This window comes from Schistocerca cancellata, chromosome 3 (genome assembly GCF_023864275.1).
Source record: "Schistocerca cancellata isolate TAMUIC-IGC-003103 chromosome 3, iqSchCanc2.1, whole genome shotgun sequence".
Classification (NCBI taxonomy): Eukaryota; Metazoa; Arthropoda; class Insecta; order Orthoptera; family Acrididae; genus Schistocerca; species Schistocerca cancellata.
The window spans coordinates 383,860,230-383,881,125 of NC_064628.1; the positions used below are offsets into that span (position 1 = coordinate 383,860,230).

At 37.1% G+C, this 20,896-nt stretch overlaps 1 protein-coding gene across 1 annotated transcript in view; it reads right to left on the reverse strand.

Annotated features, from left to right (window-relative positions):
* Positions 1-377: 377 nt before the first annotated feature.
* Positions 378-20,896, reverse strand: part of LOC126175088 (protein N-terminal asparagine amidohydrolase) — a 252,953-nt gene continuing 232,434 nt past the window's right edge. The window contains exons 4-8 of the mRNA XM_049921632.1: positions 20,045-20,227; positions 18,143-18,250; positions 16,077-16,177; positions 7,244-7,405; positions 378-1,546 (exon numbers count right to left, since the gene is read on the reverse strand). Coding sequence (XP_049777589.1) covers positions 1,421-1,546; positions 7,244-7,405; positions 16,077-16,177; positions 18,143-18,250; positions 20,045-20,227 — 680 coding nt within the window. The 3' untranslated portion in view covers positions 378-1,420. The remainder of the gene's footprint in view (positions 1,547-7,243; positions 7,406-16,076; positions 16,178-18,142; positions 18,251-20,044; positions 20,228-20,896) is intronic.

The following is a 20,896-nucleotide window of genomic DNA, read 5'->3' on the forward strand; positions in this document are numbered from 1 at the left end:
AACATCACAAATATTCTCAGGGCAACACAGTGCCTCATTTTCTTTATTTGTTACCACTTACTTCTAAAAGCACCTAGAAAGAGATGCATCAGTCAGGTAATTAGAACAATCACAATTCAACATAGACTGTCAACATTTTAACAACTTATCTTTGAGGACAACCCTGTATTGAAATTTGCCTGCATAGTTTTACAGGGACTATCATTCATTGATTACTAGAAGTAAAAAAGCAACTTTAACAGAATGTGCTTGTTACACTTGTTTTGCCTATTAAAAGATGCATACACCATTAATGCACTTTTGTGGATGTAAGTGGAAAGAAGCTAAAAAATAACAGTAAATATGTATGTGGGGGGAGGGGGGGGGGGGGGGGGGGGGGAAGAATACGAAGAATACTCCCATGAAACTTAATCTTAGTGGCTAATGGTAGATGAGCATTCACATGAGATTGTTGTGTGCATGTACCCACACCGCATCACTGAACAATAGATGCTTCACGTGTAAAAACAATGTGAGAATTTATCAAGTACTACGCGACAGAGTTCACTGTACTCCACTGTCATGAATAAGCCTTCATCTGATGATGTACTCGGAAGAATATGTAAACTCATAAGGACATGTGCTTAATGCCTCAGTAGTTACAGTATTAAGAAGAATAAAGTATATACCAGTAGTTCCACTACATATCTTTCAAATTCTATAAAATTAATATACAGCAATAACATTGTGATATGCCCTTTATTTACTAAATTGCCCTCACATGTTCAAGACTTAGTTATACAAGGAAAGTGTTTCCGAAAGTAATGACACAAACTTTAAAAATAGTTGCTGTAGTTGGGAGCAAAACCCAGATAATCAGCCAACTTGGGGGATCTTCTTAATTATGTGATGGAGATATGTATTAACAACTTGTGTGAATGACAGTTCACTCCTGGCACCTGAACTTTTCACAAAAAAAAAATGCCTGTCACTAGTGATCAACATTAAACATCTTCTCCATCTAACACCTGTAACAGCACTATTACTGATTATGAGAGATCATCAAATTTTTCTTTTCTTTTCTCTTTTTCAAAAAAATTGATGAAATAAACAGCCATGCAGACATTTGTTCAAATAATTATTCTGAAAAAGCTTTTCACAATAATGCCTATCCTTGCTTTCACACGGTGACACTATACTACAGTGAAGTATAATAGTGATATGTAATATATACAGCAGTAGTATAAACAGTCACAAAATATCTCTCAAAAATAAAAGAAGCATTGTAATAAAAAGGAAAAGGATTACAAGGTAGTGAAAACTAATGACGTAGAATTAAGATTACAACTGTGTCAGAAGCACAAGTGATTCACTTTACTTGCTGTCCCACCATTTGAGGTGAGTTTCAGAAATGGGCACCACTGCTGACTTTTGCCAGCAATCAGTAGCGTATCGGCACCCACTGTCCCGTGTTCTCATCCCGTCGGTAGTACCGTGGCCTATTGTCCCTGAACACCGTGATTGCTGGGAAGGGATGCTCTTGGATGTACTTCAGTGTTGCACGAATCTTAACATTGAGAAAAAGTCTGTCAGTTAAATATTCATGAGGAACATCCTGGGTGAAACACAAAAATGTATGGAATAACAGTACACAACAACATTATATGTTTTAGTGTTGAGCAGTCATCAGGCACATAAATGACATTAAAATCAATGCTAAGCTACTGAGCAATGTCCTCATTTAGAACTATCTGTTTAAGACACACATATACACACACTGCTACACTGTCCCGATGCATCAGCTCGACTGGGCTGAGGAGCTTTGTCAGCTGGAATGAGTGAAGGGAATAAGAAGGTGAAAGGAATAAAAAGGTGAAGGGGAAAGGAAGGGTTGAAAAGGAAGGTGGCAGAAAGGGAAATGAATAGGAATGTGGCACCAATGATCCAACCTTGGTGCAGGTACTCAACATTACATGAGGCACATAATGAATTGGAGGAATGGGTTGAGAAGTGTGGGAGGAATGGATTGAGAGTTGTGGGAGGGGAGGTAGAAAAGGGATATGATTAGTGAGCAGGAGATTGGGAACAAGCATGGCATAATTATGGACCAGAATATTTTATAGATTGGGTTTTGGGGGAAGGGAGTGTATAACAACCTGGGAGAGGTGGCAAAAACATCTTTCTCATCTCTTCTAGATTGGTATTCCACTACCTACCCAATCTCTGGAATATCCTGGTTCATCCTTATGTTACATGTACTCATAACTCCTTGCCACATGGCTTGTATCCATGAGGAAGACGTATTCTATCCACCAAAACAGTACATCCATTCCAGTCCATTAATACACACCCAATGTTGACTCTGATGTTTCTCTTTGCTATCTCCCCCCACCCCAAACATACTCCAACACATTCTTACCCTGGTCCCTTGTTGCCTCTCTCTCCTTTTGCTCCACCACTCCCTCCCCCACCCATCTTCCTTCCGCCTCTCTCCCAGTCCACTTGGCAACCCTCTCACCCTTCAGGCCACACTGCTGGGAAAATGTAGCCAATGGGGACAATACTGACATGCATGTATATGCATGTTTTTGTTAGTTAATTCTGAAGGACATTTTGGGAATGTTTCAAAATGATTTCAATCTTGTACGTGTGCCTGAAAACAGCCAAATGTCTTTGCTGTCGGGTAATTTGTTGCTTTGCCTCCTATCATTGTTTATAAAAATATGAAAATGATCTGAAAATTACAAACAAAATCATATAAATACAAGGAAAATTGAAAGGATCCATTACTGAGAATGAGTGAAGCATGTTACAGAATGCTTTTTTACTCTCTTCAGAAGCTCCTTTATGACAACTTTAACTCTGCTGGGGACACTTTCAATGAGGTGCCTGAATGTCAGTGGGGAATGGCAGTGCATTCTTCCTCAAGAACTGGAACCAGAGAAGTTCATGATGTTGGAGTATGGAGTGAAGTTGATTTTCTGACTCATCCCACCGTCAGGTCAGGACTTTGCGCAGGACAGTCCATTTCAGAAATGTTATTGTCCACAATCCAGTGCCTCACAGATGTTGCTTTATGAACCAGTGCTTTGTCATCCTGACACAAACAATCATCATCTCTGGTGTGTTCCTAAACAGTATGAAGTACACAATGCTGTTAAATGTGTTCATATCCTTTTGCATTTAATGATTTCTTAAGCACAGTAAGAGGATCACACCCGGACCATGAAAAACATTCCCATTCTGTAACACCGTCACCTCTGTACTTCATTGTTGTCACTATACAAAACATCAGGTTCTTCAGGCATTTGCCAAACCCAAACACTTCCAATAGACTGCCACATCTTATAGTGTGATTCATCACTACAAATCACTCATTTCTGGTCATCTACTGTCCAGTGGCATCACTCTTTACATCACTTCAAGCATCACTTAGCACTGACTGCAGAAGTGTGCGGCCTGTCAATAGTTTTCAACTATTGTACCCCATTCTTTTTAACTCCTTATGCAAGTCATTGTACCAACTATACTGCTGGTAGCACTTTGAAACTCAGAAACGATTCCTCTCACTGACTTCATGTGATTTTGTACAACTGACCTCCACAGTCCTTGATAGTCCATGTCCATCAGTATATGAGGCATGCCTCGCCTTGGTTAAGCTGGGGTTGTTTCTTCACATTTCCACTTCATAATCACATCACCAATCATCAGCTAGAGCAGATTTAAAAAAAGAAATTGAAATGTCCCTGCTGCACCTGTTAATCAGATGACATCCAGTGAATAGTCCATATTCGAGGTCACTGAGCTCTCCTGAAGGAGCCATTCTATTATTCTGGTTCTTTACTGACAACACGATACTCCCTCTCACGACATCTAGTGGTCAATTCCAAATTTCATAGGGCTGTCCAGATACTTTTCACCAGATAGTGTAAATCATGCAACACTAAATCAATTGTGACTTTCTTAAGAAAAAAAATAAATCCTATAGAACATTACACTCAGCATTTACAATGACAATAGCCCAGCTAATAAACATCTGTCACATCTGTACTGTGATAAAATGAGTGTGGTGGCACAGTAATGAAAGAGTGCACTCGTATTTGGGGCGAAGGCAGTTAAAATGCTCATCTGCCCATTCAAATTTAGGTTTTCTGTGATTTCTCTAGAGTGCTTAAGGTGAATGCCAGGCTGTATTTGGTTGGAGTCCAGGAAGTGAGTACACATAACCACAAAACTTGTAGCACCTGAAGAACATAGCTGGGTCAGTATATTGTGCATAAAATAGAAACAACAACTTGGCAGAACACGTGGAAACACACTATTAATTACACTATTAATTACCAGAACTTCAAAATTCACACTGCTGAATATTTGTTCATACATATACCCAGATATAAACTGCGCAGTACTAATACGATGATCAATGCAAAGAATTTAATAGAAGAATTAATTTAATGTTTTGATAGTAATGTTGAATCTATTGTAACAGCAAAACAACAGTTGTGCTGTAACTGTAAAAATGTCAAAGAAAGCATACTGAACAAGAGGATAATATGCAAATTTTTAGTTACGTAACATTAAAAAAATATGATTATATATATATATATATATATATCTAAAAAGAAAGATGATGAGACTTACCAAACAAAAGCGCTGGCAGGTCGATAGACACACAAACATACACACAAAATTCTAGCTTTCGCAACCAACGGTTGCCTCGTCAGGAAAGAGAGAAGGAGAGGGAAAAATGAAAGGATTTGGGTTTTAAGGGAGAGGGTAAGGAGTCATTCCAATCCTGGGAGCGGAAAGACTTACCTTAGGGGGAAAAAAGGACGGGTATACACTCGCACATACACACATATCCATCCACACATATACAGACACAAGCAGACATTTGTAAAGGCAAAGAGTTTGGGCCATGTTTTTTATTTTTTCCATGTGGAATGTTTCCCTCTATATATATATATATATATATATATATATATATATATATATATATATATATATATATAAAATAGAGGGAAACATTCCACATGGAAAAAAATATATCTAAAAAGAAAGATGATGAGACTTACCAAACAAAAGCGCTGGCAGGTCGATAGACACACAAACAAACACACACATACACACAAAATTCTAGCTTTCGCAACCAACGGTTGCCTCGTCAGGAAAGAGGGAAGGAGATGGAAAAACGAAAGGATTTGGGTTTTAAGGGAGAGGGTAAGGAGTCATTCCAATCCCGGGAGCGGAAAGACTTACTTTAGGGGGAAAAAAGGACAGGTATACACACGCGCGCGCGCACACACACACACACACACACACACACACACACACACACACACATATATATATATAATTTATGATGTAGTGTTGATATTAATTAGAGATTTAAATTATTCTTTAATATTTTATCCATCATCAGCAACTGTAATTGTATTTATCAAAATAATCAGCAACAAGTTGCACAAAAGAACTTTAATTTCCCTAACTAGTTTCAGGCACTTAGTGCCCTTCTTCAGAAGGCTATAACTATTGCATTATTTGTGAGTGTCAATAAGATGCACACAGCATACTGCTGTTGTCATGTTGTTCATATTTGCCTGTACAAAAATGGTACAAAGAATCCAAACAAGTGCAGACACTATACCAGAACTTCACTTGTTGTTTCACTTCCTTATACAATCTTTGTACAGGCACAATGAACCACATGACCATAGCAATGTGCTGTATGCATCTTACAGTTGAAACTCGCAAATAATTTGATAGTTATAAACTTCTGAAGAAGGGCACTAAAGTGCCTGAACCTGGTTATCTCTCTCCTCTCTCCTTGGAAGGTCCAATGGTACCGACAAGCTGCCTTATCATCCTCAGCCCACGGGCATCACTGGATGCGGATATGGAGAGGCATGTGGTCAGCACATCACTCTCCCAGCTGTAAGTCAGTTTACGAGACCTGAGCTGCTACTTCTCAATCAGGCAGTTCCTCAGTTTTCCTCACTTGCCAACAGCCCTCGGCAGACTGCATAGTCACCCATCCAAGTGCTAGCCCAACCTGACAGTGCATAACTTTGGCGATCTGATGGGAACTGGTGTTACCACTGCAGCAAGGCCATTGGCTGAACCTGGCTAGGGAAATAAAATTTATTTTGCACAGCTGGTTGCTAATTATTCTGATGAATAATATTATTCTGCATATACTGAAAATTCTGTGCACTTTTTTTTGCATAGTATGTACACATTATGTCCATATACAGAAATCTTTTCTTGTTTCTTCCTTTCTATGTCATGAAACATGTAGCTATTTCACATATATTAGACAATATTTATAAAATGTCAATTGTCTATGAATGAATAATGAAATTCAATTAAATAAATTGCTGTTAACAAAAGGCAGAAAGTGACTACCAGTAGTAGCTGCTGATAATTATGGCAATTTTAAGAAAAATTTAAGTATTATACTAGTAGTTAAAAAGTGAGCTTCTTCTGAAACCTAATAAATTGAAAACATACAGTAGGTAGTTAAGTCCCATGAAGTAAATAGAGAGCATCAGCATCTTTTTATCAAAGGTATTTGAATGACTATTCTCTGAAACAATGACTTTTTCAACAACTTAAAATATTGGGGATGGCCTACTGCATTGGAACTGGGGCTGCAAGATTTGTTACCTACTAATGATTCATACAAAGGCTGAGTGTTATGTTAAAATGGTAAACATTAGAGATTTTTGCACTATTTAAAGTTTCAAAATTATATCTCTTGAGGCAAAAGCAACTAGAAGCGTGTTGCTCATACACCACCAAACTGCATAATTCTCTGCTTCACTGTTCCAGTGAGATTCGCTGTTCTAAGTGGAAGAGGTGGCGAGGGGATGGGAGGGTTGGAAAAAAAAAAGCTTTCCATTTGTCCATTTGTCAGGTTTTGTTCCTTCTACCTTATAACTCCAGTTGCTTTTGTAGATGAAATAGCTGTTATGCAAAATCTCTAATAACAATCAAACAACTGCTAGTGCAGCCTGCTATTAACTCAGATTTACAAGTCAAAAACAAATAGGAAAATGTTGATTTATGATCAAATATGTTGAATTTGTTCTACCACTTCTTTCCATATCCTATGATTTTTGGGTTTCCCAGTGCGTAACACAATATAAATATTTGCTGGGAATTTTTAGTTTCTCCCAGCATACTCAATAATCTATGGTTGACAGCAAGTCAAAATTTCACTGATCATTGAATTTTTGTACATATACATAGCATAATGACAAACCTGCATTACAAAGTGTGGTGGCTCTACTTCAGGTGACGTGCTTAAATGTTGCAGTATAAGTTCATCCGGTTGTTCGAGCCACAAGTCAACTCCACGCAGAGGGTCATAATTGAATGGTCCAATCCTTAACAGACCCAGATTGGAGTCATAAATATCCAGCACCTGCAAATTAATATCACTACGTTAGGAAACGTTCACTGCAACCTTTATTACTTTCTGTAAATGAAATATCTCATCTGTTATAACAAGTAATAAATTCTGGCGGAATGATTTTCAGAGCACTAAACATAGTTACTTGCAGAGACAAGTGATATCTTTGACTTTTTTCAAAAAATGGTTCAAATGGCTCTAAGCACTATGGGACTTAATATCTGAGGTCATCAGTCACGTAGACTTAGAACTACTTAAACCTAACTAACCTAAGGACAGCACACAAGTCCATGCCCGAAGCAGGATTCAAACCTGCAACCGTAGCAGTAGCGTGGTTCCAGACTGAAGTTGACTTTTTTAACTGTTGTTTCAGAGAGATATTTGTAATTCCATGTTTGTCAAATGTGTCTGTATTTGTGCAGCTTTTCATGTATTCTGATCAAGCATCTAACAAGTTACTTTTTTTTCCCACCACAAACACATAGTTCTTAGTGTAGATCAACATTCACACACAACACCAATAACACTTAAACTTATCTAAATGTCAATGTATGCCTTACAGCAATGACAAAAGGAACTGAAATCATAGCATATTATAATAAAGTGTTTCATTTTGACAAATTAAAGGGAAAATGAGGGAAAAGAAAGTTTGCAAGAGTGTGTTAATAAAAAAAAATAAATTAAAACAACATAAAGGGTAAAACATTTAGGATACTGTATCAAGAGAGAGATGCTGAAGGGAAAGAACTGAACAAGAAGATTGTTCTCCAGCGCAGAAGGCTCAAAGCCAACACAGATAGTAACAACCGATAAAAGAAATACTAATGGTTATGAGACTGATATGCTAGATAATTAATAAGTTCTTTTCTTTTTTAGAGAAACATAGATGAGAAAAGGAAAATCAGATAGGAAAAGTCTAAGGATTAGATAGGGCAAAAGATGGAAAAAAAGAAGGAAGATAAGTGCCTAATTCTTCATGGATGATCATGTCAGTAGTGACAAAGAACACACTTTTTTCAGACAAGAATGAGAAAAGAAATCTGCCGTGTCATTTTCATATGAACCATTGTCTGAAATTATGTAAGCAGGCCACAAATCACATGTACCAGGATCGCCAGACTTGGATTTGAAGCTCACTGTCCTCGAATGCATGTCTAATCTGCTAACTGTGCCTCCTCACTCGATAAGAATGAGCAGAAGACCTAAAATGAGACAGAAATGAAAGAAAGAAAGAAAACTAAAATGGTAAAACAAAGACCACACCATTCAGACTAGAGAGAGGAGAAATCACTGAGCAAACAATGATGCATCCAAGGCAGAATATAGAATCGACTAGAATTAAAGTTTTTTATTTTCCTGATTAATTTTTCTAACACTATAATAGATGAATTCTTCCTAAGTGTAGATGAAAACACTGGGAAAATGGACCATTAATATGAAATTCATTATATTTACTTGTACTGGAATTGCACCAAGTCACAGTAATTTCTATGGTTATGATGGTATGGAAACATTAAATATGGTGTGCCAGAAGGTTTGGCGCTTGGCTCCCTCCTATTCTTGGCATACATGAACAATTTATAAATGATATTGGAGGACCCTTAAGAAACTGTCATGTTTGTTGATGACACATGTACACTGATAAAGAGTGTAAACACATTCACATCTGTCAAAGCAAAAGAATAATGGAACAGGTCTATAACTGGTTCACTGCAGATATCTTACCTTCACCTTATGTAGACTCATTGTGGAATTTCAGACTAATTAAAATTACTATCAGGTATCAGAAGTAGAAATCAATGGGCAACACTTTTTTTAAAGTGTGTATGAAATTTCTAGGCATCCAAATACACAATGAACTGAGATGCAGCAATGTCTGGATAAGTTGACTAAAAAGCTCAATCCTGTAGGACTGCACTTTAAATTATTGTATTGACCTGCAAATGAAATTGCTAGAACATTTTGCAGAAGCCTCTTCAGAGCTCTAAAGATTCTTCCACTCATGTGCAAAATATATTTACCCTCTGAATGTATTTATAATCAATCAGAAGAGTGCATTTAAAATGAAACGTGGAATTCACCAACACAATTCTGTAAGTAAAAATAATTTCCAAATAGACCATGCACCCTTGTGTAGGGTACACGATGTCATTTTATATACTGGTGCAAAAGCTGGTAGACATCAAACAAGGAAACATAAAATCCTCAGATATTCAAAAAGAAAGTAAAAGACTGTATCTTATTAGCTCCTCCTCCTCCTATAATTTAGTACAATATTTGGAGGTGAGGCACCAAGACGTGAAATTCTGTTAATACTAATGTACACATTATGCAGGTTTTAACTTTTCCAATATTAGACAGCTGACAATGGTGCCTGAAATCAGTGAAGTTATATGAATGCATAGTATGGAGTACACATAAAAAAAGGGGAGTAGACTATTTCAGAGTAACTCTTGTTGGGGTGGGGTGGGGTGGGGGGGGGGAGGGGAGAGAGAGAGAGAGAGAGAGAGAGAGAGAGAGAGAGAGAGAGTGTTTGTGGAAGTAATCTGCACAAAATTGCTGATGTAAGCAGTGCAGCATTAGTCATAATTTGTTGTATGGCTTCTTTCTGTTTCATTTATGTTTAGAGTATGGGAAGAATGATGGCTTAAACACATCTGCACGTGTTATAATTAATCTAATCTTGCCCTTGTGATTTCTACACAGAAGTGATACATAGGGGACAGTATGAGTCAAATTACAGTCAAATTACATTAGCTCCATGGCATGTAGCTACTGTCAGTTGTCCAAGGAGGTGGTTGCGTTAAACACATCCATCATGTTTGAACAACAAAGTGTAATTTGTTTTCTATGGAGCAAGGGGTGAATGCCCATGAAAATTCACAGGGAAGTGCAGCCTACCTGTGGGAAAAAGTGTCTTGCTTTGTGAAGTGTGAGGTGGTGGTGTTGTGAATTTGCATGACAATGAGCATTTGGCGAGGCTGCATTTGTTGCAGACTGATGACAATACTTCCCACCTGGATGCAATGTTGAAAGTAGAGTGCTGTGTATACCTCAATGGTGTTTCCTAGAAGCTTGACATTTTGTATGAGAGTGTTTACAAAACCGTTCATGGGTCCTTAGGGTACAAGAAATTTTCATATAAGTGGGTTCTTAAGTAGTTGGATGACATGATGAAATGCAAGTGAATGGTTGCTTCACTGAATCATCTGCAATGGTATGCCGAGTAGGGTGACCATTTCTTGGACCTCTTTGTCACTTGCAATGAAATGTAGGTACTGAATTCAGTGCTGGTATTAAAGCAGCAGAGCACCAGGAGGAAACATTCGGGTTCAATAGAAACAAAAAATAAAATTCTGTTCAGTGCCATCTGCTGGGGAGGTGATGTTAATGATCTTCTGGAATCACTGAGGACCACTCTCCAGTATTTCATGACACTACATGCCACCATCAATGTCAACAGTTATTGTTCCACAGTATCACACATATGAGCTGCCATCAGGATTAAGTGCTGAGATATTCTCAATGTGCACAATGAGCTTAATCCTCCATGACAATGCAAGGCCACATGTGGCAAACAGAATGGCCAACAAACTCCAGTCATTTCACTAGGAGAGTATCGACTAGTCTGGACTACCCACTATGCAATCTGAACCTCATCCCTAGTGATTTACATGTTTTCCTGGCAGGACAGTGATTAATATGCAACAGTGAAGCCAAGATAGCAGTCTGACAGTGGTTCCACAGTCAGCCAGATGAATTCTGGCACAGGGGCATATCAAATTTAGTGCTGTGAGGGGGCAAATGTTTTAACTGGTGTGGGGAATATGCAGAAAAATAGTATAAGATAAACAGAATAGTACATGCATTTGTAATTACCTGTATGTACCTTATTTTGACTAATGAAAAATTAAGGCAAAGACTTTCTGATTCAACCCTGTAGTATGTTCCTAGATTCATCATTTAAAGCTGATTATTGCAACTTTGTAAGTAGGCTTTCTCAGAATAGTTTGTGTCTATCTCAAGCATCTGCCAGTTCAGTTTTTTCAGCATCTCCATGATGCTCTCCTGTAGGTCAAAGAGACCTGTGACCATTCATGCTCTCCTTCTTAATACACATTCAATGTTCCATGTTAGTCCTGTTTGGTATGAATCCCACATACTTTAACAACACTGTAGAATGGGTTGCATGAGTGTTTTTAAGCAATCTCCTTTGTAGAATGATTGTATTTACCCTACTATTCTACCAATGATCAAAGTCTGCCACCTGTCTTACCTATGACTGGGCCTATGTCGCTGTTACACCCTAATCCTACCATGTTATTTATCTTTGGTTCACACATTACACTTAGTTTCAATATACTTAACATGTATAGTACATCAAATTATATATTAATGGAAGAAGCAGCCACTGCAAGCTACTTCTGAAAACTATATCAACAACCAGTTAAGCTCATATTTATAATAATGGGAATTAAATATAGATAACTTCTTTTTACCTTTGCTTTTTCATATTTTTTATTTTTATTTATTTTTTTAAACATGGCAGTTATTCCCTGATGTCTCAACAGTTGGTCTCAACAGTTGTCCTACCATCCTATTACTTCTTCTGTCACTGTTTTCCATATATTTCTTTCTTCATCAATTCTCCGGAGAACCACCTCATCCCTTACCTTACCAGTCCACCTAATTTTCAGTGTTGTTCTGTAGCACCAGATCACAAATGCTTCAACTGTCTTCTGTTCCACTTTTCCCACTGTCCATGATTTATTACCATACACACACTATACTCAAAATGTACGTTCAAATTAAGATCTTTGTTTGACACCAGTTGACTTCCCTCCGCCAGGAATGCCCTTTTTGCCAGTGCTAGTCTGCTTTTTATGTCATCCTTGCTCCATCCATCATGGGTTATTGAGCTGTTTAACTAGAAGAATTCCTTAACTTCATCTGCTTCATGAGCCCCAGTTCTGATTTTAGGTTTCTTGCTATTCTCATTTCTGCTACTTCTCATCACTTTCATCTTTCTTCAATTTACCCTCAATCCATATTCTGTACTCATTAGATTCTTTATTCCATTGAACAGATACTGTAATTATTCTTCACTTTTGCTGAGCATACCAATGTCATCAGTGAATCTTATTATTGATATCCTTGCACCCTGAATTTTAATCCCTCTCTTGAAATTTTCCCGTATTTCTTCAAGTATAGATTAAACAGTAGGAGCAAAAGACTAGATCCTTGTCTTACACCCTTTTTAATCCAGGCATTTTGCTCTTGGTCCTCCAGTATTATTGTTCCCTCTTGATTCTTGTACATATTGTGTATTATGAACCTTTCCCTACTGCTTACCTCTATTTTTCTCAGAATTTCGAACATATTGCACCACTTAACACTGTCAAACACTTTCCCAAATCAACAAATCCTATGTACATATCTTGATTCTTCTTCAATCTTTTCTTTTCCATTCATCTGTGTATTATTCTTGTCAGCAACTTGAATGCCCAAGCTACTAAGCTGATCATGTGATAATCTCACACTTTGTAGCTCTTGTTATCTTCGGAATTGTGGGGATGGTGTTCTTCCAAAAGTCTGATGGTATGTCGCCAGTCTCATACATTCTACATGCCAACGTGAATAGTGATTTTGTTGCCAACAATTTTTATAAATTCCATTTGAATGTCATCTATCCCTCCGGCCTTTTTTTGCTCTTAAATCATCCACAGGCCTTTTAAATTCTAATTCTACTAATGAATCTCCTATATCTTCCCCTTGATTCCTGTTTCTTCTTCCATCACACCATCAAACAAGTCTTTACTAAATTGTGGTCCGAGTCTATATCTGCTCCTGAGTACACTTTGTAAGCCTGACCATGATGTAATCTAACTGGAATCTTCCTGTGTCTCTCAGCCTTCTCCAAGTATACCTTTTCCTCCTCCTGTGATTCTTGAACAGAGTATTTACTTTTTGAAAGATTTCATAACGCCTTCAATTGCCATTCTCTTTATTTCATGTACAATTGTACAATTTTGGTCTTAAGCCATTTTAAGGTATTTTATGGGTGATTCTTTACTCCTAGGATTCCATATTATGCTCATAAAATAAAACCAAGATGTTTTATGCCATTTTAAGAGCGTGTTGGTGCAAAGAGCTTTACAACAACTGCTTGAAAGTAATATGCTCCTAAAATAGTATAAAACATCTTGGATTTACTTTATGAGCATTACATGGAATCATAGGAGCAACAACGTACATGGCATAATTTACTACTAAAAAATCATCCATAAAAACTTGAAAATGACTTAAGGCCAAAATTGTACATGAAACAAAGAGAATGGCAGTTGAAGGCATCATGAAGTCTTTCAGAAGTTCTTCGCAGCTGCAGACAGTATCATATTGAAAATTATGGAGTATTCACTGTTACCAATGGAAATTTATTGAAGAACTCAGTTAGTCTTTTACTCTCTCATTCCTACTTTGAAGCCCATATTCTCCCATAACCCTTTCTTCTACACATTCCCCTCACAATTTCATTTCAATCCTCCATGACTATTAAAGTTTCTTCTCTTTTTTTACATACTGAATTACCCATTAAATATCCTCATTTCTTTCTCTCTCTCTTCACCTTCTGCTTGTGACTTCAGCATGTAAACCTGCACTATTGTTGTCAATGTTAGTTTGCTGTCAGTTCTGATGAGAATAACCCTACTACTACTACAGGTTGTCTACATGGACAAGGAAAAATAATTCCCGGATTTTTCCCGGATTTCCCGGTTGAAAATACACTTTCTTCCGGGTGAAAATACACTTTTTCCATGTTAAGTGACAGTATACTTTTTCTCGGCACTTATCAATCCTTTTATGGTTTATGGTTTTATACACCTGTGTAGAATTTCCCGGCACTTTAGAAAATGAAATTCAGGGGAAAAAACACGTTTTGAAAAGATCTTTGATGTGCAGCAACATATGCACTGCATATTTCCGGGTTACGAAGGTATAAATTCGAATTCCACCAAACATCGCATGTTGCTTTCCAAAGCATTAAAATCAAGATTGCGACGCGCTTTTGTAAGCGAGTCACAGCTCATGTCACCTGATCTTGCCAGCTGATGACAGCATTTGACACGCGATGTAGTCAGATCACTCTTAAGTAGCGCGAACACACAAATAAGAAAAATTAATGGATTAAATTAATGTACAATTGTTGCTACATGAAAAGCAAAGCTATCACACATAATATTGGTCTCTAAGATTAACAAGCTGCAAGATAAGCTAAGCTTCCACATGTATTGTTGATATTTTTTACGCGTCATACATCACATAAATGTGCCAGTAAATTTTTTTAATAACGACGTAAATGTCTGATCTTCTGGGCTCGAAATTCTTCATATGGTCGTCCCCAAACAGTTTATTTTTAAATGAGAGTCAAACGCTCTATGATTTAAGAAATTCGTCGTACACTCTCTCACATAGTTTCTTACATAAAAGGAAATTTACTTTGAAAGTAACGCTTTTCAAAGCAATATTCGCAATATTTTACCGTGACCTGTTATAAAGGTACGTTTCAGCAGTTGCCAGAGAGTGCCAGATAACAGGCGTCACTGCACTTGCGCAGCTACGATGACGCAGGAAGCCCACATGTTAGTACGTGTGAAATATAAAAGATCTTGCATTAAAACAAATCTAATGTAAGAAACTGTCACGTCATGCTCATTGGAGGCAATTTGTTGTTAAGAAGCACTGCACAGTATTCCTAAAGCCTTTGACACACTTTGCTGTTGGCAGACGCTTGTAAGAGCACTGTGTTTTGTTGTTGTATATGGCGCATTTTATTTGCGACTTAAGTTTTATTTTCGTTTTTTTTCTCTCGTTCATGTTTTGTTGCTGCAGTATTATTCTGTGCAGAAGTGGGATACAGTAAATTTTTTTGTTAGAGTATTGGTTCTTACCAGTCAAAATCACAAAAATTTAACTGAAAACTAAAACAATGAAAAATTCCCGGAACTCAAAAAGATTCCCGGGTTTTTCCCGGTTTTCTCCCGGATGAAAAAATTCCCGGGTTTTTCCCGGATCTCCCGGTTGTCCCGGGTCGTAGACACCCTGTACTACTACTACTACTACTACTACTAATATTACTACCACTGCCAACACCACTACCACCACCGCCATTGCCATCACCGCTGCCACCACCACCACCACCACCACCACCACCACCACCACCACCACCACCACCTCACATTTCTCTGAAAGAGACACATTTTCTCACACATGAGCTGCATTTTCCATTTACTCCAGTGTGAAAGGCAGTATCCAGTATTAATGCAGTCCAGGAAACTGTCACCCTCCTCAGTAAACCACTGCAGATGATTCTGTGATGCAGTCATTCATGTGCCTTTCATCACGTTATCTAACTTCTTAGGCACCCACCAATATGAAACCCTCTGGTACCCCAAGGACCCATGAATGATGTCAGAAACACTCCCATACAAAATTCCAAGCTCCTGGGAAATGTCCTTGCAGCCACACACAACTGCATCCACATGAGAAGCACTGCTGTCAGTCAATGAAGAGAGAGTGACTTACACCACATTTACTTCAACTGCTCACAATATCCAGTGTTATCCAGACATGGTACAATGTATAAGTAGGACTGATGGAAGACAAGTTGTTTTATAAGACATACCTGCTGGCCACCCCTCAGATGCCTGGCAATCCGCAAAGCCAGGTCGGGGCCCTTGTCTGGAAAAGTTGCTGGGAACAGTTCACCAGTCTTTGTGATAACACCTGAAATATAAGAAATATGGTAACCTCAATTTGTCGGAAGTTCAGGAACATAGCCCTACAGTAGTTAGTTTTATTTCACTCCAGACCTTTCACTGTTATAACAAAATCTGTTTCATGAAACTGAAGTAAAAACTGAATACCAATGATATTTATTGCAAAAGGCAAGAAAACACTGAGAGAATGATGCCTTCCTTTTCGTGTTCCCATTTTAATTTTGGTGAATAAATATTAGAAAAGTTTGAAAAGTGTAGGTTCCTTCTCATTCTCTTCTCCCCCCTACCATCCCCCATTCAAACACACCCCAGCCTGCTGATTTACAAAATATTTACAATGCATGAATCAAGCAGCATAAAGATTCAATAGTAATAAGATTACAAAATTTTTTAAGAAAAAGGTTCTGATTAATGTTTGAAATAAAATAACAAAAAAGTTCTCTAGGCTCAACAACACTAATTCTGAATTCAGATTATTAAATCACTTTCTAAAATAATAATTTTAAGAATATACATTCAGAAAGTAATAGTGTTTCTGTTAGAATATTTTTGTTCTAGGATTCTTAAGTGTCAAAATTCAACATACATATTCTTCTTCAATAATTTATTATCTTTGCTGTGAAACTGTTTTGTTGAATATGGCCTTTATATGTGTTAGTTTGTGAGTTGTGCAGTGATGTTGATTAACAGGTTCAAATATTGTTCAGAACATGATGAATAAATTAATTAATGAATTATAAATGACAACAAAAAATCTGAAAATATAATATAATTGGATAGATACAAAAATCTACTCACCAGGTGGTGACAGCAAAAAATGCACAAAGGTTAAGGAATTGTGTAAGCTTTTGGTGCTAGTGGCTCCTTCTTCTGGCAGAAGGGCAGAAGAGGAAAGAAGGGGCATGAAGGAAAACGACTGGTGAGGTTTAAGGACTGTTGAGAGTTACAGAAAAGTCCTCCAGTAAGTCTCCCCTGACCTGGGGTTCTGGACAATTTTTCTGTAACTCCCCCCATTTCCTAAATCTCCTGAGTCCATTTCCTTCATCCCCCTTCCTTTTTCCTTCAACCCCTCTACCAGAAGAAGAAGCCACTGGCTCCAGAAGCTTGCAAGATTGCTTCACCTTAGTGTGCTTTTTGCTGCCACCATCTGGTGAGTATATTTTTTTATTCATCCAATTATAATACGTTTTAAAAAAATTATTTTCATTGATATATTAACCCTCAATCAGGCATGCCTATGTATAAAGTGCACCAAACACAAATAACAATTGTCTTGTACCACTCCACTGTTGTTTTACAATTATGAGCTCCTACCTGTTGCTTCATTATTGCTCTGTCTAACACAGTGGTAAGTTGTGTTGTCATATATCAAGTGAGCAACAGTAATATAAAATAAACAGTGAGCTGGGTGAGAAAAAAAAATTATGATCTGTGCAAGAAAACGCCCCAGATTCTGCAATAGCAGCACAATCCCACAATGAGTCAGTTGTCTCCAAGATAATTAGTAATCGAATAAGTGTTCAGCTGGGATCTGCTGAACTGCACTGTTTAATTCCCTGAGTGGGTCATTACTGTGGGATAACACTTGAGTGATACAATGAAAGTTTACGTTATTACTGCTTAATTTATCAGTGATTTAGGTCATATAAAATAAGTTTATTTTATCACTGCTTAATTAAACCTAGATTAAACTGTGAGTTTGATAGTACAAGTTTATCTTGGTAACATAGAGCCAGCTATTTTTTACATGTGTAAAAACTATGCCATGTGCCTATTCATGTTACAAAAATTGGTGCACCCACGTGAGGGTTAACAAAGAATATGAGACAGATGCTTTTTTTGTTTGTTTGTTTGTAAGTAATGCATGACCTACTTTATATAAACACAATGTTACTAATTACTTAAAAAGCACTATTTGCAAGACAGTGTGTACTCCTCTACATTAATAACCAACAATGGCAGTCATACTGACCAACACCATACACTATAGGCCAGTGTATGCCACTCCTGATGGTTGTATTAAGTTCCCCCACACATGCCAGTGTCAGGTCTATCTCCACTGGCTGCCGGTGAAATGCATCTGGAACATGTAAAAGTACCATATATGTGCATAGCAAACATGTAGTATTACTTTTGTCTGATTGACTGCTTTACTACTATCTTTGTATTGATTGTTTACTGACACACTCTAGATCCTTGTGGGTCCATCACAGTTGGATCGATGAAGTTAGAAATAAGTAAAATAAAAAAATAAATACATAAATCAGTAGTGAAGGCATTTTTAAATAATGTGAAATGCAAAATTTAATACTTATAGTAATAACACAAAAATGCTGATAAACTGAGATATATGGTTTCATTCTGCTTCTTACTACAAAAAGTAAAAAACCCACCCCCATCATGGGGAAACTTAAAGCCTAGTTCTGTGTCAGTCACATGACTATACTTGTAAGCTGTTTCAGTCAGTTAGGCATCTCTATTGAGTTTTCATCTGTGTAGTCTGCTCACATTAATGATATTTTCAGTCGGGAGAAATTGATGGAACATGAAGCAGTTTACTTCTGCTCTGACAGCATTAGTGCATGGGCACAAAAAGAATAGGAAATATGTTATTGCTGTGTTCAGAAGATAAAATCATTTTGGTGAGTGATATAGCTAACAGGGGTGTTTTTATTGAAATATCTTTACATTATTATATGCACTTAACAGGATTTGCAGTTGTGCTGATTTGTGGATGATATTCAACACCCAGATATTCACAAGAAAAGGTAATAATCTTTTACGTGGTCATTTGAGGGATGATAAAACTAGGTGCACGACTTATACCATAACTATTCATAGACCACAACATAATTATGATCTCTGTCTTTTTAAGAAATGATGTTTTGGAAAATAATTATTATGTTTCTTAAAACAAATAAATATTGGAGATAAATAAAACCACTCTCTATGACAAATTATGAAAATCTGTCATAGGTGCACTGAAACAGATTAAAATCTGTCTGTCTGTCAAAACGTCTATTGATACAAACATTAACATATAATGATTTTTATACAATTCATCAACATAACTCATGCAGGTACAATTAACAATTATAGAATACACTAAAGATACATTAATTAACTGCAAATATTGCACGATGCCAATGACAATTCTGTAAAAAATTTATTCTGCGGATACCATAATTTGTAAACAGTTTTTAGATTAACCTAGTGGCTATGTTGTTTAACTTACTTGTTGCAGCTATAATGATCTTTATGCATGGTTACATTATGAACTGCAATAGCAAAACATGATGGTTTACCACCATATGATGATAATTGTTCATACTGTATATAGTAGCTTTTTCTGTTTCCACAACTGTATCAGAATCACATTCCATCTTATGTTGTAAAAAATGTAACATTACCTATAAGAGCTTCTATCCATATTAAATTGGAATATAAATAATGGAAGGAGAAAATATAATCCCTCAGCAAATAAACTGAACCATTGAGCAGTTGACAGTCACCACATAAACGAGACTAAAAATATTGCTGAGCTTTGCAACACTGGCCTTGTTTCTCTCTCTCTCTCTCTCTCTCTCTCTCTCTCTCTCTCTCTCTCTCTCTCTCTCTCTCACACACACACACACACACACACACACACACACACACACACACACACACACACACACACAAAACGCATAGTACTGCCTGAATGGATCAGTTGTCAGTTGAGACTGTGGTCTTTAATGACATATTTTAAACATGACTGTAAACATTGTAATTAGTTATTTACCTCATGTTTCAAAACAAAATATTTTCTAATGGCAGAGACACTTTATATACTGTACTGAAGGAAATGCTTATGTTTGAGTTATTTGGTGCTTACGCATGATATTGTAAAATAAGTCTTCAGAGTAGTGTCGGCTGTCAGAGAATCCACCAACGAGCTGCAGCTCGAGCCTGCCCTCTGCAAAGCCCATGCCGACTTCCTGGACTCGCTGCACCATAGTGGCAGCACATTCTTCTGTTCCTGCTCCATCCAGATGAGCTAGGGCCACAGCACCTGAACCTGGCACAGAAAAACAGGCTTTGTTGCAGAACTTATATAATTCCTTCAAAATAGCAACATATCACATAAACAATACCAATACAAACAAAACTGAAAATAACTATATTATGAATTGACATCATTGTGTTGTTACCATGACATTACCACCAACACCACCACAATTTCTGAAACTGTATGCAGCATACTGATAAAGAGTTGACAACATCCGTATTACAATGAATTGATTTCATGCCAATTTTCAGTTTTTCAATGGTGTATTCATTTATTATGTTACTGTTAAGATGACCATAGCATTGGTGGAAATCAGTTTGTTAGTTATTGCATGTTCTATGGATCATATTTTTAAAAAAATTACTATGGTGTGTAACATATTACTAGGTTTGAAATCAAATTACATTTTCTCTGTGAAAAATAGGATGCATACTGGCAATTTACTTAACTGGATTTTTACTTTTATCATAATCTGCAACGATATTCAAAAAATGTAAACCAACCATACACAGACTTTATTTGTTCAGAACTTCATCTACGGAGTAGATGGAGAAGCTAAAGAGAGTTGGATGTAAGTAGTTTCATTTTATAGCACCATTATGTAGAGCATTATAAAATAACAAATGCAATATATGCACTGTGTAAAAGAGAAAAAAGTTTATCAATGTCTTCAAAAGA